Source organism: Mustela nivalis, assembly GCF_964662115.1.
Source record: "Mustela nivalis genome assembly, chromosome: 6".
Lineage (NCBI taxonomy): Eukaryota > Metazoa > Chordata > Mammalia > Carnivora > Mustelidae > Mustela > Mustela nivalis.
In genome coordinates this window covers 5,842,005-5,862,969 of record NC_139025.1, presented here as the reverse complement: position 1 = coordinate 5,862,969, position 20,965 = coordinate 5,842,005, and the positions used below count along the sequence as shown (strand labels likewise).

At 62.4% G+C, this 20,965-nt stretch overlaps 1 protein-coding gene across 6 annotated transcripts in view; it reads left to right on the top strand.

Moving 5' to 3' along the window:
• Window positions 1–20,965, top strand: part of EVL (Enah/Vasp-like) — a 140,588-nt gene that overhangs the window by 118,491 nt on the left and 1,132 nt on the right. For 3 of the 6 annotated variants that reach the window (XM_082737684.1, XM_082737685.1, XM_082737687.1), the window contains exons 4-13: window positions 5,444–5,507; window positions 8,594–8,661; window positions 10,267–10,496; window positions 11,137–11,258; window positions 13,787–13,847; window positions 14,581–14,644; window positions 15,773–15,839; window positions 15,931–15,993; window positions 19,467–19,533; window positions 20,069–20,126. In XM_082737684.1, coding sequence (XP_082593810.1) covers window positions 5,444–5,507; window positions 8,594–8,661; window positions 10,267–10,496; window positions 11,137–11,258; window positions 13,787–13,847; window positions 14,581–14,644; window positions 15,773–15,839; window positions 15,931–15,993; window positions 19,467–19,533; window positions 20,069–20,126 — 864 coding nt within the window. Of the gene's footprint in view, window positions 1–5,443; window positions 5,508–7,264; window positions 7,364–7,681; window positions 8,662–10,266; window positions 10,497–11,136; window positions 11,259–13,786; window positions 13,848–14,580; window positions 14,645–15,772; window positions 15,840–15,930; window positions 15,994–19,466; window positions 19,534–20,068; window positions 20,127–20,965 lie in introns of those variants that run through there. The other 3 variants (XM_082737686.1, XM_082737688.1, XM_082737689.1) reach the window with 2 other exon arrangements.

Genomic DNA, 20,965 nt, shown 5'->3' with positions numbered 1-20,965 from the left:
CCCGTCTAGCTTTGTTTTCTCCTCTGTCTTCTCCTACCTCATGACCCTTAAGGATGAACAGTCCTCCTGTGGATCACCACCGGCTTTGTAGGAGCAGGCGTGGGATGGGACTTAACGCCATCTGGAAGGCGGGCCTCAGAGATAGTGGGGGCTAGCGCCTTCCCCAGGAAGCGTCCCTGTCCAGCGGACTTGGCGCAAATGGGCCTAAAGCTGCTGGTGTCAGCGTGGGCCTCGCCTATGGGCCGCGCTCTGCCAGGCCGTGGGCCGGACCGCACAGCGGTCGCGCACGGGCACCTGCTCCTCCCCACCTTTGTTTGCGGCTCCAGCTCCTATTTCCCTTCCTCTGGCTCGCACGTCCGCGGTGCTGATGGGCTCTTTGTTCTGACCTCGGCAGAATGTACATGGGGCAAGGGAGAGAGGATAAGTCGTCCTAGGTAGAGCCCCGGAGCAGCTCCCGCGCTCGGCAGGCTGGCACACTGAGGCCATCACCAGGAGCCCTCGCCCCCTCACCTTGGCCTCCACAAGTCCCCTCACCTCCCGGAGACACGCTGCCCCTTCTGCGGGGCTGTCGTGGGACCAGAGAAGGCAGCGCTCTGTAAATGGGGAGTGGGCGCCTTCCTAAAAGCCCCAGCAGCCTGACGGGTCAGGGGCCATTCGAGAGTGCAAGGACAGAGGCAGGTCAGTGACCAGCAAGAGATGTTGGACTCCTAGGAGAGGCCAACCAAAGAATTTGCTTTTAGTTTTTAAGTAGGCTCCACGCCCAGCACGGAGCCTGACACGGGTCTCAGAATCACGCCCCTGAGATCAAGACCTGAGCTGAGATCAAGAGTTGGACGCCTAACCGACTGAGCCCGCCCAGGTGCCCTAAGAATTTGCTTTGAATACTAATAAAAACGAATAGTTTTCAAATAGTCTCAAACCAGTTTATGGTTTACAGAGGACTTTTTCATGTAGTTCGTTTATTCCTTGCAGCAGCTTTGTGGGGCGCCCCCGTTGGCTTGAAGGGTCCTCTTCACATTCAGTCTGTAGACAGGGAGGCCCCGCTCACTGGTGAGGGGCAGAGCTCTGGCCAGGCCTTCTCCCTCCCCACTCTGGGCGCCTCCCCCGTCTGCCTGCACACGTCAGTACCTTGTGGGGACAAGGCGGCTAAATGTGACCCCCCTGGATGAGTGTCTGCCATCCCGTACAAAGCGGGGCGTCCGCACACAGCTGCGCGCAGAGCTCATCAGACCCCATGCCCTGTGACAAAGGCCAGGTCAAGCTGTCTCTCAGGTGTCAGGTTGGCAGCTCGGTCCTGGTTATGGCACGGAATCGTTAGCCTGAGATCTGTCCTTTGGTTGGCCTCCACTCTGAACAAGCCTGAATTTGGGGGTCACTTATCTGAAGCTTATGTCTCCAGTGATTTTTATTCTTATCTGAGCGCGTTCAGCCCCGTCCCTTCCGCTGTGCTTCCCCAGCCTGGGCCGGCAGTCACCGTTCGCTCTAACCGTCCCGACTCAACTCAGCAAAACAGAGCAGGGTCCCGTGTGCGCGAAGCCCTGTGCGCGGGGTGACGAGGACAAGGTGTGCTGTCTGTCCTCAGGAGCCGCGAGAGCTCCCAGAGAAGAGGCTGCTTTCCGCTTCTGTCGTATTAGTGAGAGCTGGGTTGTGACAGGGGCCCTTGCGTGTGGAACACTGAGGAGTGTGAGGGTGTGGGAAGGCTTCCTGGAAGAGCGGACGACAGAGTCGAGCCTTGCAGAGGGTCCCCAGGCCGAGTGAGGGCCCCACACGAGGACAGAGGGGTGGGGAGCCCAGCAAGCGGTCCGGCCCAGGGAGCAGATCGAGAGCGCTGCTGCGGGGCGGGGGCTGGCGTCCTCCTCCACAGAGTGTGGCCCCAGCCCCCTGAGGGTCAGGCTTGGGTCTCCCACAGACCCCAGAGGGTGTGATGTCTGTGTGGAAGAGGGGGTGGGAAGCAGGGAGAGAGAGTGAAGACACAGGGTCCCACTGGCGGTCTGAGGCATCGATCAAGGAGAGAGATGCCAAGGCAGGCACGTGGGGATGGAGAGGCGGTGGGCTCTGTCGGGATCTCAGTGCCACGGTAAGACCTGAGAACCAACTCGCGGTGGGAGGCAGAGGAGCGGGGGTCCCCACCTGCTCCCTCCTTTGGATCCGGAAGGTGGGGGCGTGGCTGGCGGGGGTGACTCCGTGGCGGGGGCTCTGCATGGCCTCCACCCTGGCTGCCAGCGGCACCGCACAGGGACTCATAGAAATAACTCAGTGCTGGGACAGAGTGCTCACTGTGCGGTTTCCCACCGAAGCCCCTGAAAGGGGGCTGTGCCAGGGCCTTCGCAGGAGCCCTAGATGACTTCGAAGGAGAGATCCTCCTCCCTGCCCCTCACCCCTGCCTCTGCCTGTGGGGCTGCTGGAGCCAGTGAGGGGAATCGGCCAGGAGTAAGGAGGCAGTGGGAACCTCATGTCTGCGGCGGATACCCCTTGTGACGCTGCCAGGCCCCTTCCCCAGGCCCCAGCTCCCACCTGAGAGAGGGACCATGCTTCCTAATGGCAAGAATTCTCAGAGCTCGAAACAGACTCACATTTTCTTAGTTGAGAAGAACGGAAGGCCTCACGCAACCAAGCCCTGTCTTTTCCTACTCTGCAGAGTCTGAAATTCCAACTGTCTGGTTTTGAAGTATGTCTGCCGTGCAGGGGGCCAGAGCCCCCGGGAGCAGCCAGGCTCCTCTCGGATGTCTCCCTGCCCTCTGGAGGAACAGGCTGGCTGAAGGTATTGGAAGGAAGTCCAGCCCAACAGACAGCCATTGGCTGTCACAGGGGGTCCCAACAAAGGGATGGGACACAGTTACAGGGACCGAGACCAGACCAGGCTGGCAAACACAGAGACATCTGAGTAGCCGGCAGAGCCCAAATCATGTGACCTCAGTGCTAGAGGGGGCCTGGCTGGGGTACCCAAGGGCTCCAGTCCTTACACCAGGTACCAGGCAGGGTCTCCAGGATGGGCTCAGCGTGGAAGAAGGGCGACCCCAGATTCAGGCAGAGCTCGGCAGCCAGGGCCAGGCCCTAGAGTGAGGCAGAGCAGCTCAGTTTTCCAGAAGTCCAGCCAGCAGCAGAGCAGCTCAGGCCCAAGTCCCAGAATGGGATGGGGAGGGGAGGCTGAGTTGTCTTAAATCCCTCCTGCCTTGGCCAGGACACGCGGGTGGAGGCACAGAGCCTCTGGGTGGGGTCAGAGGACATCTGTCCGACCTGTGGACACTGCGGGCTGCAGCCGCTTGTCCTGTGGCTCTTCTGGTGGTGTGTCCCAGAAGGGCACAACCCCATGATGTAACTGAGAAAGAGAGTGGCCTTTTGTGGGTCGTGTGGGTCTGGCTCTGACACTCGCTGTCTGTGCGACCCGGAGCAAGTTATTTCCCTTTTGCATCCCACCTCCCCCAGGACAAGTCCTCTCGGCGGCCAGCAGGGTTGTGAGAGTGAAAATGAAGTTAAATTAGGGAAGTGCCTTGGCTCTGCTGGGTAGCGGGGTTCCCCTGCCCCTGCTTCCTGAGAACAAGGCAGAAGGCACTAGGACTGGGGCCTTGCTGAGGAGGAGACAAAAGAGATCCCTTATCAAGGATTTGTTTTTTCATTTGTTTTAATTTTTTTTAAGATTTTATTTATTTGAGAGAGAGAATAAGAGGGGAGAAGGTCAGAGGGAGAAGCAGACTCCCCATGGAGCCGGGAGCCCGATGTAGGACTCGATCCCGGGACTCCAGGATCATGACCTGAGCCAAAGGCAGTCACTCAACCAACTGAGCCACCCAGGCGCCCTGTTTTAAATTTTTAAATGTCTGTCCTGAACACATATGTTACTTACAGTCAGAAAAAACAATTCCTATAAAAAAAAGAGCAACGTGGTATATGTTTAATAACTTCCTTTTACAAATGTGTTTAGTGATGGGGAGAGAAAGCTCACGATCTCATGCCTGTCGCGTGCCAGGCCGCCCCGCCTGCATTCACAGAAGCCATGTCTGTCTGTGTGCTGACCCCTTCTCTGCCACCCGTGCTCTGAGGGCAGCAGAAGGCACCAAGCAAGGGCAGGGCTAGGCAGGTCCACCCCGGGAAGCATCTTCCCTTCAGTGCTGGGAGGCCCTCTCCTCCCACCAAGCAGCAGACCCAGGGCCTGCCATCTGGATCCTCTTCCTTCCCTCACTGGACACTGACACGGGCTAGCAAGGCAGCAAGGCGTGGCTTACTGAAACTGGACTGGAGGCGATCCTGGGGCCCAGGACAGCGAGGTCTGGAAGCTGCTGAGCGTGGAAGCTCACTTTGGGCATGAAAAGATTCGACCCGTGTTGTGTCCCACCTCGTGGTGGGGATGGGCCCTTTGAGGATGGGTGGGTTTGAGACTTCGGCGGCAGAAAGCCTGTCGTCACGGGAGGTAGTGTCGTCCGTTGCTGGGATCAGGCCGGATGACCGGCCTGGGAGGCACACAGGAGACTCCTGTGCTCTGGCCGGAGGCCTGCCCCAGATGATCCATCTCAGCTCTGAGGTTCTTTTGCTGTCTCTGCCGCGGTGCCCCTGATCCGGGGGATGACGTGCTCACCGCTCAGCAGCTCAGAGCGCTTGCGCGGGAAGCCTTCTACACGTGGTGGATTTTGTTGTGGGCTGAGTGGGCTGCCACTCTGTCCTAGGGAGGAGACAAGCCCCTTCACCATGTGGTCAGGGAAGAATGAGACCCGCCTGCCCAGACTCTGCCCTCTCCCTGTGACTCTGTGCCATTCCCCAGTGACACCCGAGCTGGCAAAGAGAAGGAACAATCAGCCTTTTCTCAGTTTGGGGCGGAAGCCTGTCTTTTCTTGTGAATGTGGCTCAGCACCCACTCCCCATCGGAACACAGGGCACTTGCAGCAGGCCTGGGCTGCTCTGGGCCCTTGCCTGCAGGGCCAGGGTGTGGCCTGGCCAGTGACCACCTCTGCCATCCCTGCCTCGCTGTGCCCACAGCTTCAGGCTCCCAGATGGCGGGCAGATGGGCCCCACATCATGGTGAGGAGCCGGGGATGCGGCTGCACCAGACCAGCTGCAAGTCCCTGGCTCGGACGCTTAACCCACCATGAGGGTCTGTCCTTTGCTCACGAGGAGGACAGAACGGATCTCCTGGTTTGGTGAGGCCGAGTGCGCTGGTGGTCTTAGGAGGAACGGCCTTGTGGTCCGAGAGGGAGGGGAGAGGGCTCAGAAGCTGGACCGTCTCTGAGCCGCGGGAGCAACACGGTCTGGTTCATGGGCTCTGGGAGAAGAGCCCCGGAACGGGGACAGAGAGGTGGTTGAGGGGACAGGCTGGGGGCGGCGTTGGGCCTGTTGAGAGGTCAGGGACGGCTCCTGTGGGCCAGGAGGGCAGAGGCAGGAGAGTTCCAGGTTCGCTTGCCAGGGCCTTTCTTCGCTAACCTCTGTGCTTCTGTGCTTCTGTGTCCCACAGGCCCCTCCACACAGCGTCAGGTGCAGAATGGCCCCTCTCCTGAAGAGATGGACATCCAGAGAAGGTAATCCTGCACCCAGCAGGGCCAATGGCCCTTCGACTCCCAGAGACGGTCACTGGCGGGGGACAGGCCTGACCAAAGGGAAGTGGGAGCCAGGCCTCTGCAGCTTTGCCAGGGTGAGGAAGGGAACGTGTGGTCTCATGGAGACTTCCAGGCTGCAGCACCCCGGGTGCTGATCCGTCTTACTGAACTCAAGCTTCCCCCACGTGTCTGGAGGCGGCTGTTCGGTAACATGACCAAGGCCACGCTGCTGGAGCTGGGCAGTGGACACCCAGGGCTGTCTGCCTGAGGCCTGAGGCCTAGGCTCCATGCTGGGCTGCCCGACACCCCCTCACTGGATGCCTCCGGCAGGGGCCACAGGCTCAGGAGGATCATAACCCCAGCCCACTGACCTCGGCTGGGACAGAGGCCGTGAATGCCCTGCAGGGGCTGCTGCTGCTCTCCGACAGCCTGGCCGGGGCTGTGGGGGTGTCCTTGCATGCCAGCCTGTGGAGCCGGCAGCTCCTGTGGGATGTGGGCCATAGGTTGACACCCACCCGCACTCCAGGGAGTTTCTAAAGCGCCTGAACTGGGAGGAAGGGCCAGTGTCCTTGCCCAGGAGTTACAGAAGAGTTCATGGTGGCCGAGGAGGGAGCAGCTGCCCAGGTCATGTTGCCAGGGAAGGCAGGGCCAAGGAGGCACCCAGCCTGCCATCGCCTTGGCAGGGGCTCTGCGTCTCTGAGAGGCTCCAGATCGGGCTCTGCGGGAGCTGTGTCCGGGACCTGGGCCTGGTGCAGGCCCTCCCCACCCAGGTTCTCAGAAGAGGGGCTGAGCTGGGGGCCTGCAGCTAAGCTCCTGGAATCCCGGGCTGGGAGTTGGGGAGGCCCGTGCCCACCCCTCGGCTGGCTGGGAGGATCTGCAGGGCCCTCCTGCCTCTAGCCTCTCCCTCACTCTGAGGAGGAAAGGCCACAGCTCGATAACCTCTGGGAGCCTGCTGGCTGTGACGGGGTTCTCTGGAACCCTGGGCAGGTTCCTGCTCTAGGCCTGTTTCCTCTCGGAACACGACCGTGGTGTTCTCGCTCCACTGGCCTCAAAGACATGAGGCAGAGATGGGAACGTGCTTCTACGCTGCCTGCAGGCAGGGGACACGCCTTTCATGACTGCCCACGGGTCTCTCAGTTCCGTGGGCCTGTCTTCTGGTCTGCAGCAGTACAGCACGTTGCCGTTTGTGAAGGGCTCTTACACGTTTGGGCTGGTTTTACTCCTCACCCTGACCTCCCGGGCTCCTGCTACAGGGACCGTCCCTCACACGAGCCAGGGAGAACCAGGACCAGCAGCCCGCCTGGCCCCTGCTCCACCCTCTCAGGTCCTGGGGCTGCTTCCACCCCAAGAAGGGCGTGCATGAGCCCCACCAGACTCAGGAGTCAGTGTAGGCAGCAGATGGGTCCAAGCACGTCTCTCGGAACTGGTTAACCACTGCCCTACATGACCTCTACCGCCCACGCCCACCCACGCCCACCCACACCCACCCACACCCGGCATTCCTTCTCCAGGCCGCCTGCAGTCCGCTGCCCGTGGGCCGGAGCACGCCCTGGAGGCCTATCTCTCAACTGCAGGAGTCAACACGGGCCACTGGGCGGGAGTGGGGGGGGTGACACCTGCTTGTCACCTCACACGGAGGGAGGCCCCAGGTAGAGGTGACTTATGTTGATACCAAGCACCAGAACCTTGTATTCTCTCGAAAACAAGTTCTTAAGTCCACACCTGATTTTTAAGGATTCCCAAACGCCTTCATTTTGCTGAGGACATCTAAGCCTGTGGATCCTGCTGGGAAGGTTGGAGTTTGGGGACGTTTCAGCAGTTTGGATAGAAAAGCTGATGTAAGCACTGCTGGGAGCTTTTCAAACACGTTTCGTCCCAGAAAGGTCTTTTCCGTTATCTCGTAGGGATCAGCAGAGCCCTTCCAAGAGCCCCCTGAACACGTGTTGTCACTGCCTCTCCAGAGAAGCAGCTGAGGCCCGGGGAAGGGGTGCTCACAAAGCCACCGTCCCAAAGCAGGAACCAGAAAGCTCACTGCCTCCCCGCAGTCTTTGCAGTGATGTCGGGTCCCTCTGGAGGAGGTGCTGTATCATCGGCCTTTCTCGCAGAGGAAAGCAGCCGCGGTTTTTTCCTTCCTCCGCGCTCTTACCACTTCCCAGAGCACTTGCTGAGCAGTGGCTGCGCGCCGGATGCCCCCACCAGAGACACACCAGCTCGCTCTGAACCAAGGACACAGCGCGACACGACCGCCAGTCCCAGTCTGCCCGCTGCCCTTCCCGCCTTCCCCGCCAGGCGGAGACGGCTGCTGGCCTCGCAGAGTAGCTGGCCCTGTGCTGCCCGGGCAGAGCAAATTAGAGTGGCTGAACCCCCGCTGAAGCCCGGCCCCTCTGCAGGGCGTGCGTGACTCCTCAAGCCCCCTTCTGCCCCGGCCTCTCAGTCCCAGGTTCCGTAGACATATCTGGGCATCGGTGGCCTCACACGACCCGCCCGCAAGAGCACCGAGGTCACTCTGCCTGAAGGCGCCGGGACATTCGTGCCCCCTGAGGCGCACGTAGCATTGCTAACAGAGGCCTAGTCTGCGGCTGGGTCTGGGGTGAAATGAAGGAGGACGCGCGGCCTTAGTGCCGCTTCTCCGGCAGCCAGCAGTGCCGCAGCTGTTCCAGGAAACTTAGGTGTAATAAGAGTGGGGGCCCCCGAGGTCAGGTCTGCTGAGGCCAGAGGCCCCCAAAACCCAGATGGGCACGTCCAGCCTGGGGAGAAGCTTAGTCACTCAGCCAGATGGCCGCCCCAGCCTTTATGAGGGGCTCCCGGTTCAGGGGGTGCCACCAGCCCTTCCTTGCCTGTTTGGGGACCTGGAGCCAGTCACATGCCCCGCCTCCTGTGACGACAGTGAGCCCGGCGGACAGGGCTGGGGCAGCCAGGGCGAGCTCATGGCCAAGGCCCCCAGCCCCGGGCGTGCAGCGGCTCTCGGGAGTGCCAGCGACACCCAACTCTGCAGCCCATGCTCCGGACACAGAGCCACATTGTTCTCGGCTCCAGAGCGTCAGGCTTGCTCTGCTGTTGTTTTCCAGACAAGTGATGGAGCAGCAGCACCAGCAGCAGCGGCAGGAGTCTCTGGAGAGAAGAACCTCGGCCGCAGGTGAGCGCCCCTCTGGGGCCTGCTGCCCTCGTCACGCCCAGCCCCTTCACGGGGCTCCTCACGCCCTCCGTGAAGAGCTGCTTGCTGCCTGGGTCTCTTTGTGACAGTCCCATCCGCTGAAAGCAGAGGGACAAGGGGACAGAGCTGGGGGGAGGGGATGAGCTCAGCTCGGCCCAGCCCTCGCCCGCCGGCCTCTCGTCCCCCAGCACTGGCTGTCCGAGTAGATGCTGCGTGGACATGGGCCGTGGCTCTGGCGCCGTGTGGAGGGCTAGGGACACACCGCACTGAGCCAGGCACACGCGGCCCCGGCCCCAGGGAGCTCGGTGTCCGGTCAGGGGCACAAACGAGTGGAGCACACTGAGCCGTCCCGGCGCCCACGTGGTGACCGAGTCCGTGCAAGCTGCGAGGCCACACGGAGGCGGGCCCCGCCTGCCCCGGGAGTCAGAGCCCTCCGGACGAGGGGCAGGATCGTCCTCACCGTTGACTGGACCCGAGCCCAGGGAGGCCGGAGAAGGCTCCCTGAAGGGGGGCAGTGCCGATGAGGAAGCCCGGGACTCCCCCGGCCAGTGGGCGCCTCCGATTCCTGCGTTTGTGCACTGGCCTCCAGCACCCTGTGCCGGGAGCGCACTGCGGTTCACTGACGGAAGACCGAGCAGCACCCCCCTCAGACACGCGGCCGGTCGCACCTCCTCTCAGCTGGACTTCTGCACTAAGACCCCTGGGGCCCCCAGTCACACGTCACCCCTTTCCGTCGCCCCAACCAAGCTGGCCTCCAGGTGGCCCCTTCCGTGTTGTCCAGTGTCTCTCTGGCACTTCCCACCCTCTTCTGACCCCGACCTCACTCCTTCACCAGACTCAACTCCTGCCCCTCTGTCACCATCCCAGCACCGCGGCCACTTCCCCGGGGAAGTCTGAACGTCTGGCTCTGCTGTTGGAGCCCCTGCCTCACGGGCCCCCTGTGCCCACCCAGGAGCTCCTGCCGTCCTGCCACCGTTACAGACGCGCCTCCGTCTGTGTGGCCGGCTCACTCCTTGCCCGCAAGGCCATGACCGAGAGCCCATGGCCACTTTCACCCGCGCTGGCACCGTGCTGGCCACACGGTGCGGGCTCACTGGGTGCTGGGGGGGGTGCTGTGTGGATGGTGGGCCGAGGACAGCTCAGCACTCAGCATGGCTCCCTAACATATGCCCCACAATGCCCTGCGGCCTCAGTTACCCACCACAGGCCACGGGTCAGTCACGGCTGCCTCTCAGGGACCCACAGGGGCTCGTCCCTGGGGAGGCTCTGGGTACAGGGAAGGAACAAGAGATACAGTTTGTGCCACCAAAGCACCTCGTCTCTCATGGGAAGACCAGCATTAGAGCAAGAGAAGGCTGAGCTCAAGGGATGTTAAGTACGTGACCCTCTGGGTCCCGCCAAGGCCCAGAATGCTGGGGACACCAGGGTTGGGAGTGACGGACCAGGGCTGGGTTCATTCCACGGGGGCTTCCTGGAAGAAGCGCCTTGAGCTTATCCCTCAGAGGACCAGGCGCCCTCTGTCCCTCCTTCCAGAGAAGTAGCAGCTGGGAACTGGGAACTGGCTAAGCCCCCACCCTTGCCTTTCAGGACCCATCCTCCCACCGGGGCACCCCTCCTCTGCAGCCAGTGCCCCCCTCTCGTGTAGCGGACCCCCACCCCCTCCCCCACCCCCTGTCCCACCTCCCCCCACGGGGTCCACCCCCCCGCCCCCACCCCCACTGCCAGCCGGAGGAGCCCAGGGCGCCAGCCACGACGAGAGCTCCGTGTCCGGACTGGCTGCTGCCTTGGCTGGGGCCAAGCTGAGGAGAGTCCAGCGGGTAAGCGGGGTGGGGAGTCCACGGGGGCGGGCGGGCGGGCACCGCTTCCTAGCAGCCCAACGGGCAGTGCCTTCCCTCGTCTGCAAGGCATGGGGAAGGCCCCTCAGCTCTGCCACCTGGCAAGCAGCAGCCCCAGGCCAGTGGGGAGACTGAGGCACAGCCACGGGTGCAGTTGGCCCAGCAGGCGGTGGACGGCTGCAGGGTTGGGCCTCGGGCCCAGGTGTCCTGGATCCGGGTCCTCCTGCCTCCCACGCCCGCCCTAGAGGCCGGCAGCCTGGAACGGGGAGCAGCCACGGGGCAGTGGAGTGCGGCTAGGGTTCTGGCAATACCTCCAAGACAGAATTTGGCTTCTTTCCCAAGAACTGCCTCCTCCCGGTCACGGCTCACCCACCTCAGCAAGGGCACTGACATGAGTCAGCAGAGCTGGGCAGTGTCTAACTGGGACCAGCCAGTCCCGGGCCCTTGCTGGGCTCTTGTTGGGTCGCCTGTGAGGCTGGGGGCTTAGGGCAGGGAGATGGGGAGAGCCTCGGGCCTCTTCCAATGCCACATCGTAGGAATCCTGTCCACGCTGGCCTGCACCCGCCCCCAGCGACATCCCACCACAGACACCAGCCTAAAACGCTGCGTCCTTACCCCTTAGCCAGAAGATGCGTCCGGAGGCTCCAGTCCCAGCGGGACCTCCAAGTCTGACACCAACCGCGCGAGCAGTGGGGGTGGTGGAGGAGGCCTCATGGAAGAAATGAACAAGCTGCTGGCCAAGAGGTGGGTGTTCAGTGCCCCCAGACTCAGCTACTTGGCAGGGGTCTCCTGCTCCTCGGTGTCCAGGTGCAGCCTTTGCCCAGCCCCAGGGCCCACTGTCACCTGGGCTCAGCCAAGCAGGGGACTGTCAGTCAAGCTCCCCTTCTCCAGGGCCCAGCCCGAAGCAGCAAGCCGAGCAGAGTCCTCTCCGGCTCTCAGCCCCTCCTCATCTGGTTCCCACAGCTTCCCCGTACCAGCCTCGCTCCGAGCAGAGGGAAATTTGGAGATCATCTTAGAGATCGGTTCCAGGGAAAGAGGCTCATTCCCCACACTTAAGATCCCAACAAAAATGAGATGTCCCAGAGCCGGCACGGCCCGAAGTGTCCCACGGCGAATGCAAGCTGCGGGGGAGTCCTGTGGGGGCGCTTGCTGGGGGGCACAGGGAGGGGCCTTCTGAAGTGGCAGGAGCCCAGAGGACACCACCCTGGGAGACGGAACAGGAGTTCCGTCCACGTGCTGGCTGGGTGCCGGGGCCCAGGGCTGCTCAGTCCTTCGCCACACCAGCAGGCGTGCTTCCGGCCAGCGGCCTGTCACTGTGCCTCACAGTCGCTCCCCCGCTGACACGGCAGCTGAGGGGCCAGGCGGCTCCTTCTCAGAGGGGCTGCGGAGCTTGGCTGTCCCTCGCAAGCGTGGCGCGCCAGCAGGAGTGTGCTGGCAGAGGTTGCCGGCGCCGTGGCTCCCCGGGCCGATCGGAAAGCTCCTTGTGCACAGCCGCACCCGGGCCTCACTCCAACTGTGACTCGCACCCCCCCACACCTCCTCTCAGTCTCTGGCTGCTTCCCTGCCCTCAAATGGGCTCGCCCTGCGCACGAACCGGACAGTGGGGCAACCCCTTGTTAAGTGCACACAGCTCTGTGACAATGATGGGAACCCAGGCCCCCGCAGGGCAGGCGCTTGGCCTGGTGCTTTGCAGCAGGGTCCGAGCCAGTGGTTCCTGCCCAGGGCCCCTGCACACATGGCCAGGGACAGCAGAGGGGATCCGCTGGGAGTGGCAAAGGGAGCCATCAGGTTGACCCACGGGGCACGCAGGTAACCAAGAGCAGGGACAGTGAGCAGTTGTCACACAACAGCGTGGAGGCTCGCAGGGCATCGGGGCTACATGCCAGTGCAAGCCATTCTCTGGGGAAAGCCAGGAGGCCTTCACAGAGGAGGTTCCACACAAGCGCAGCCAGAAAAGAAGCGAACACTTGTCCAGGCTAAGGCAAGTGGGCAGTATTACAGCACTGGGAAGGCTGAGAAAGCCACTGGGCCCGGAGCCCAGGGCATGGAGGAGAGTGACCGCAGGTCAGGCTGCAGGAGAGCGCCTCGCTCGCAGGCATGTCAGGCTCCATCTCCCAGAGCTGAGCAGGGCCTTGTGTAAAAGTATATTTGGGGGTGGCAGGGTGTTGTTTTTTGTTTTTGTTTTGTTTTGTTTTTAGATTTTATTTACTTATTTGACAGAAAGACCACAAGTAGGCAGAGAGGCAGACAGAGAACGGGGGAAGCAGGCTCCCTGCTGAGCAGAGAGCCCGGTGCAGAGCTCGATCCCAGGACCCAGAGAGCATGACCTGAGCCAAAGGCAGAGACTTCACCAAATGAGCCATCCAGGTGCCCCAGAATTGGCTTCCTTCTTGTGATGAAGAGGTTAGCGGGGAGGCGTCCCCCGGTGTCTAGGAGGAACAGCTCCCTGCGGGCTTGTCCCTCGGCAGTGACAGCCTCGCCTCCTGAGTTCCGCGTGCTGCGCGCTCCGGCGGCTTTGCGGTCCCGAGTGGCCTGTCTCGGGGAACACTAAGGCCCTGTAGATGCGGGAGTCGGCCGGATGGAGATAACCGCCGAGGCTGAGACATAGGGACAGGCTTCAGAGGCTGAGAGATGGCGTCCAGGCACGTGGGGAGCAGGCAGACGGAGCAGGGGACATCAGTCCCAGCTCTCCGGGGTCCTCCCCTTTCTGAGCGGGGTAGGCTCACAGTGGTTTTCCAGAGCAGGAAGGGTATGGCTTAGTCTGTAGGACTAAGTTCCAAGGTCTCTCTCCTTCCCAGAAGGGTGTGGGGTTTCCTTACCCAAGCCAGTCAACCTGAAGACCGAATGCTCCCCCAGCGCTGGCCTGTGACCGGGGGATGCCTCTCCTGGTCCCCGGGGGCCTGGCCTTCCTTCAGTGTCCTAGGAGCATAGCTGCCACATGGCCAAACCCGGGCCCCTAGGGAACCTGGACAGGGTGCAAACCAACTTCTTCCCATCCTCAGGTGCTGTAAACAGATGTAGGAATGTCCCCCAGGCCCTGTTCTCCCTGCCCAGACCCGTTTTGTGCCCCGGGTCATGGGACGAGCACAGAAGGCGCAGACACTCCCCCGGGCGCCATCATGGCCGCTTGAACATTTGCCTCCTTCACACCGAAGTGGGGTCAGATCCCCACCACAGGTTCCTCTGAGGACCAGGCTGTGTCTGGCAGAGGCATCTGGGTCTGCGTGAGAACCTTCAGGAGCTGATTTGCACTTTCTTCCTCCTTGTGTTAGGAGGAAAGCAGCCTCCCAGACAGACAGGCCGGCGGATAAAAAGGAAGATGAAAGCCAAGCGGTAAGCAGACCCCCATCCTTGCCGTCCCGAGTGCCTGCTGGTGGGAGACACCAGGCCTTCGGGGCACAGACATGCACCCGGCTTGGACATACCTGTGACAGAAACTTCACCAGGAGGTTCACAGGAGGTTCAGGAGAGTTTGGGGGGACCAGGGAGCAGAAGGTGCCCAGAGCTCGGGCCGCGTCTGTTCTCCTGCGGGCCGGCTGTGTGAGCGGGCGGGGACTCCCTCATGCACAGCGCTTGTGGCCGGCCACTGAGAAGGTCTGCCCTGCTCTGCAGGAGCCCGCGTCTCCCCGCACAGCCTTGTGCCTCCCCACCTACCCCGGGGCTAGCCCTCTCCCCACCAAGGTGGCCGGTTTGTGCCTGTTGATGGCGGTGGTCATCGTCTGGCTGATTCTTTTTTTTTTTTTAAGATTTTATTTATTTGACAGAGATCGCGATCAGGCAGAGAGGCAGGCAGAGAGAGAGGAAGGGAAGCAGGCTCTCTGCTCAGCAGAGAGCCCGCCGTGGGGCTCGATCCCAGGACCCTGGGATCATGACCTGAGCTGAAGGCAGAGGCTTAACCCACTGAGCCACTCAGGCGCCCCTGTCTGGCTGATTCTTAAGGCAATACGTGTTCGTTAGAAAATGTGAGGAACAGATGCTACCCCGTGGCCGGTCCGAGCACCCTGCCCCCGCCCCGACTGCCTTCCTCAACAGAGCGTGAGGGCAGAGCTGCTCTCTCCCGTTTCAGGAAGAGCCGAGCACCTCTCCATCCCCGGGGACCCGAGCAGCCAGCCAGCCACCTAACTCCTCAGGTAAGGCGCCCTGTCCCGCCCTGCGACGGGCACGAGGTTGGAGAGGCCACAGGTGGGGAGAGGCCGCTTCGCCCGGGCTCCGCTGGTTCAGCGCACTGTGTGCGGCATCTGCTCCGAGCCGGCCCGGTGCTCCCCAGCGAGGTGTGAGAGGCAGAGAGGGCAGGCGGGCCAGCGCCGCACAGCGGAGGGCTGCTCATGGGCTGGTGTCGCTGTCTCCGCCATGACACTGCCCTCCAGGCCCTCTCCGCCTCAGAGCTGCCACCAGGGATTCAGGATCCTGCGCACGCCTCCCTGTCCCACGTCCCTGCCCCAGGGAAGGGGTCTGTGTTTCCCGATTAGGAGGTGACGCATTCTGCTCAAGGCCACACGCCTGGAGCCTAGATGTGGTCCCACCTAACGTGTGCAGGACGAGCGTGCATTCCCCTGTGTGACCTTGGGGACACCCTCCTCAGACCCACAGCGGGCCTCCCCGTGGCCCCTTGGGGTTTTTCTTCTGTGTCTCTGCTCACCTGCAAAGCCAGGGAGTTCAGTGGAGTCCAACAGCTCTCTGGAAGTAAAATGGAACACTAGTCCGGCACCACTTACAAGATGGAAGGAGCAGCAGCTTTCAGGGCCTGAGCGGGAAGGGAGTGTGGAGCACAGGGCGTGGAGCAGACGCGCGTCTCGGGCCACGGGGGTCCATGTGGGGCCCACGGGCCGTCCCGAGAGATGCCAGGCCCAGCGCTTCCTCCGCCCCACTTGGCCCTTTGCTGGAGTCGTGGGTCGACCCCAGAGGTCAGTTAAGAGGCTCCCCGACCTCAGGGCTCACACTCCTGAGCAGAGACCCAACCAGGGTGAGAGGACTCAGAGCCAGGCCGCAACCAAGCCAAGGGACTGGGAGCTGTGTCCTTAGCCGGGAGACACAGGGTAACAGCAGGGCCCTCCGCAACCTTGCAAGGGCCACCTGGCCCTAAGGGAGGCCGGGAGCAGAGAGCCAGGTTTCCAGCTCTACCCAAAGCCGACCTTCCCGACGGGGCAGCTCTGCGCCCTCAGACGTGGGGGGCCTCCAGCGGCCTGGGGTGCGGTGGGGGGTGGCCGCTGAGAGTTCTCCCAGCTCTGAGGCTCTCCGTCCGCTGTGTGGATTGACAGAGGCTGGCCGGAAGCCCTGGGAGCGGAGCAACTCGGTGGAGAAACCCGTGTCCTCGTTACTGTCCAGGTGAGTGGCCCTGGGAAGGCGTTGCTGCGAGTCAGTGGGGCCAAGGCAGGCGACGGGGCAATTCACGTGTCTGTTTCATTCCGTGCCCTAGAACCCCGTCTGTGGCCAAGAGCCCCGAAGCTAAGAGCCCCCTTCAGGCGCAGCCTCACGCTAGGTACCGAACAGCCCCGCCTCAGGGGCCTCCTCTGTCCCTGCCTGTGACTAACACTCCCAAACCTGCCCCGTGTCCTGTCACCTAACAACTTGCTCTGGGAAAGGGTGGCCTGTTCCTTCAGACCTGGGGCAGGCAGGGCTGGAGGGACTCCGGGGCTGTGCAGACCTGCCCCTGGCTGTCCCCTCCTGGAGGGAGAGACCGCGGCCTGGGGGCGCGGTGAAGTGAGGCTGACATCGAAGCCCGGCTCCGGGCTCACGGACTGACATCCAGCAAGCCGGGTGGCCTCTCCCGGCCTCCGCTCCTCCCCTGCCCCATAAAGAGGCCTGTAAACCCATGCGTCCTGCGACAGCTGTGTGGTGGCAGCCGCTGGACACGGGACGTGCTCACCAGCCACAGCCGCGTGCTGCCGCGCAGCTGATCCCGGACGGGCCTCCCCGCCCCCTGCCCACAGCACGCACAGCCGCCTTCCCCCAGAAGCACGTCTCCCTGACTGTATTCCCAAACCAAAAGCTGGCGTGATAGCAGGATGGAATATTCAAACCGGAGGGGCCCCAGAAGGGAGAGGAGGACCGCCACACGGTCACGCAGGCCAAGTGTGGCCTCAGGTGCCGGTCCCTGGAGCCCGTGCTGGGAAAGGTCTCCACTGCCATGCCCAGGCTGGACGGGGTCGCGCTTCCCACGGAGCGGGGCGCCGGGTCTTGCAGAGGCTAGCGAGGCTCTCGGGGAGCTCCGGCCGGCTCTAGCAGGAACAGGGACGACGGGCCAGGCATCAGGAACGGGCTCTCAGTGGCCAGCCAGGTGCTGGGCTGGGTCCAGCGCGTCCCTGCCAGCAAGGAGTTCCTTTTCTATCCGGAGGCCTGTGCACAAGGCAGCTGCGGCTGCCCACAAGGTGCTGTGTGGAAGACGGGGGGGCATGGCAGACCATGCTGGGGACAGACGTGCTTTAGCACGTGGGCTGGGGCAGGCCTCTCAGAGCAGCACCGGAGTTGCCCCGGCTGAGAGCCTGCCCTTGCAAAGAGAGCGGGGACAGCCTTCCAAGCTGGAGATGGTAAGTGCTGAGGTCCTATGACCAACCTGCCAGCTCACAGGACAGACAGCCACCAGGGGGGCTAGCAGGGGGCGCAGGTGGGGAAGGCTGAGAGAGGTGAGCTCCGAGGGGGCACAAGAGGTCATGCGGCGGGAAGGCTGAGTTTCCTTTTGTGTGCGGGAGGCCTGGTCTTCGAGCTGTAGGCACAGGGCACCGTGGGGAACCAGCACTTTCCCTCTGGCTGTGAATGGACAGGGGGACAGGCAGGGGGCAGGAGCCCAGCGAGGCCCCAGGACCAGGAGGTGGGAGGGGCCCGGGCCTCTGGGGCTGCACCGCAGCGGGCCCAACACTTCCCTCAGGTGCAGCACAATGGGCAGCCAGCTGTCCCTTGCCCCGGCAAGGACACTGTCCGGGGCTCTTCCCCCTCGGGCTGGGGCTCTGTACCCCTGAGACCTTCCACCCCTGAGTCCAGTCTGTCCTCTGCTTTCACAGAGGGCTCTGAAGGAGGTGTGTGGCGACAGTCCGTCTTGGGGTGGGATGGGGGGTGTTGGTGCACATGGGGGAACTGAGGCCCCGAGAGGTGAAGCAGTTTGCTCAGGAGGCCTGGAAAATTGCTGCTGGGACAGACACTGCGCCCGCAGGCCGGATGTGCGGGGCCGGGGTCTCAGGCTGCACCTCGTCCCCGTCAGGATCCAGTGAGGCTCCTTCCGAACTGCACTGGGCCTCCTTCTTGAGTTCAGCCGGGGGGGGGGGGGGCATGCTCTTTGCTTCCCCCCCCAAGATTTTATACATTTATGAGAAAGAGGGAACAGGGGAGGGAGAAGCAGGCTCCCCGCTGAGCAGGGGAGAACCCATTTGGGACTCGATCCCAGGACCCTGGCATCATGACCTGAGCCAAAGGCAGACGCTTAACCCACTGAGCCGCCCAGGCGCCCCTGCTCTTTTTTAATTCCTGCTTGGGCACTGGACCACTGATCTTGACTTACTCAGGGGATTGTTTTCCGAGCTCTAGTAAGGTCTGACATCGAACACTGCCCGAGTTTGCATGCTGACCCACGAGCATGCAGCGAGGCGCTCCCCAAGGCCAGGTTAGCTGACAAGGCCGCCGCCTCAGTTTCCAGATCCGCTGGCTTAGCAGCTTTCGGGTGCGTGACACCGTGTGCCTCCCTGTAGACCCCACAGCGCGCGGGAGACCCCACATCTCCCTCGTCCCCCCACGCTGAGCTGTGTGCTCTTTGACACCCCCCCCACCTCCTGGCTCCAGGCCGCCAGCCACTGCCTCGGTCTCTGGGTGTTTGGCCTCGAGATGGCACACGTCAGCGGGACCACGCTGTGCTTGTGTCTCTGCCCCACCGGTTTCACTCTGCGTCGCACCCTAGGGTCACCCTGTGGTGGGGGCTGGCGGGCCCGTGTGCGTGCCCGTGTCTTCCTCATCCGTCCGTCCGTCAGCAGACGCCTGGGTGGTTTCCACGTGGAGGCTCCGGTCAGTCATGCGGCCGTGACCTGGGTGGGGAGCCCTGGCTTCAGGACGGTGGTCTCCTTCCCTTCAGACATGCGCCCTGGTCTGCCTTGTCGGGGCCCTCACCCTGCTGTCCGCAGCAGCAGGCCCCGCTCTCGCCCTAGAGACCGGCCCCTGCAGCCAGGCCGGCCCGACCAGATGGTGGAGTGTGTCTGCGGTCCTTCACCCTGAGGGACGAAACATTTCCCCAGAGCTGCAGGCCCAGACCGCCATTCCCCCCCGGGGATGGGGGATACCAGCAGTGGATCCTTCCGCACAGGTTTAAAAGACTGAGTGGTCAGAGGAGCATTTTGTTAGGATTTTCCAGGGACGGTTCATGTATGAGACATTGAAGAGCAAACTAGCTAACCTTACAGCAACTTTTCAAAAAGTACAGTCCATGCCTCAAAAGAGCAAAACCACTTTTAAGGATGTTTCCTGAAAAGAGTTACACACTAGGACCGGACCGGTTACCAGCAGTGGATGCCTTTAGGAGGAGTGTGGTCTGTGCAATTTTGATTTTGCAATTGTACTTAATGCCGTCACCACTAGCTTTCCCTAAGCCTCAGGTTAGCCAACCCAGAATCCTCACGAGTAGCAGCAGGTGTTTCTCCAGAGGGGACGGCGTGTGACCTGCATTGCCACATCTGTGTACGAACTCTAAGATCAGAAACAGCCCGTCCTAGCCCAGAGTTGGGAAGTTCCAGGACCCTCGAGACCCTCTTGAGGTGGAAACGAGCCATTAGAATCCTTTTAGAGTAGCTCCAGAGTGGCCAGAGGTCAAAGCAGAAAGCATTTGAAAGACAATGGGAGGAGGACCATGCTTGGCCCTTGGGTTCTTGGCCCTGCTAGGAGGCTGTCCCACACAGCCTGCGTTCCCACGCTGTCCCCGCGCGGTGGGCAGGCCCTGCCGCCCTCTTACCGCGCCTGCCCTGCCGTCCTCTCCAGGATGAAGCCAGTGGGGAGCGTGAATGATGTGGCCCTGGATGCCTTAGACTTGGACCGGATGAAACAGGTAAGCGTGATCTTTCCTGTGTGGCCATGAACGAGCCAGTGGCTTGGACCCCCTGGGGTCCACGCAGTGAGGCAGGCTCCACAGAGCAGCAGGAAGTCTGTCAGGGCGCCAGCAGAGGAAGGGGGCACCCACGCGCAGCGCTGGGCCCGCAACCCCGTCATCACCAGAAAAGCACCTTGTCCTGGACACTCCAGCCTGCTCTAGGGCCCCCCCACCCCTGGGACCACCCCTGGTTTCTGCAGGACTTGGGGGGGGTCCCATTTAAATTCTCTCCAACCCATGGGGCACCTGGGTGGCTCAGTGGCTTAGGTTCAGGTCATGATCCCAGGGTCCTGGGATTGAGCCCCGCATCGGGCTCTCTGCTCAGTGGGGAGCCGCTTCCTCCTCTCTCTGCCTGCCTCTCTGCTGCTTGTGATGCTGTCTGTCAAATTAATAAAATCTTAGAAAAAAAGAAAAAAAAAATTCTCTGCAGCCTTGCCCTATGGGGACACACGGCCCCTGGCAAAGCTCCCCCCCCCCCCGCTGCTCCCTCCAGGAGATCCTCGAGGAGGTGGTCCGAGAGCTCCACAAAGTGAAGGAGGAGATCATCGATGGTGAGTGCCAGGTCTGCCCTGGGTCCCCGGGGAGCAGCAGGACAGCCTGTCCCCGGGGATATAAAGCAGCAGAGCTGTGGTGTGGCCCAGCCAGAGAGAGCATCCTGGGCCCGAGGCCGGCTGTTCCATGCTCACAGTCCCATGGAACCTGACCCCCACATCACCCCATTCTCCGGTCCAGCAAACTGAGGCTCAGCTAAGTGACTTGTCTAAGATACGCATCTCCCTGGCGGGGTGGCATTTAGTTCTGCACTCACCCAGCTTCCTGCCTGGGGTAAACTTGTGAATGTGTGCAAGGGGAGAGGGGTCCCAAAATGCTTTCCAGCGCGAGACTGTGGAAGCCACCTGAACAGTCATGTCCCTTGTCTGTCTCCCTGTCTGTGCACTCAGACTGCGGCCTTTGATCACCGGGTTTGGGCTAAGGCGGCAGCTGCCTCCCCTCGGGGGGCGGGGGGTGTTGTTGCGGGACCAAGAAGCGACAGCACTGGCTGTGGGTCTGGTGCAGTCTCCAGCTGGCTGGGCCCCGTGCTGGGGGCCAGGCATGTGCTATCCCGAACCAAGAGCCTCAGGCTGCAGGGGTCAGGGCCCTGATCACATTCGTTCTTCCGGTTCCTGCCGGAGCCTTTGATACAGCTGGCTCAGGTCTGGAGCCAGAGGAAAAGGAGGCATTTAGGAGTCGCAGACCGGCCCACCCCGCCTCCCTTCACCACCAGAGGCTGGGCCTGGCCCCGTAGCAACAGCGGGGTACGTGGGCCAGAAAGGGTGGGTGCTGTGAAGACAGAGGCGGCCCGCCAGGGTGGGGGCCCACTATGGGGTAGGCAGCCCGGAACCCCGGCCCA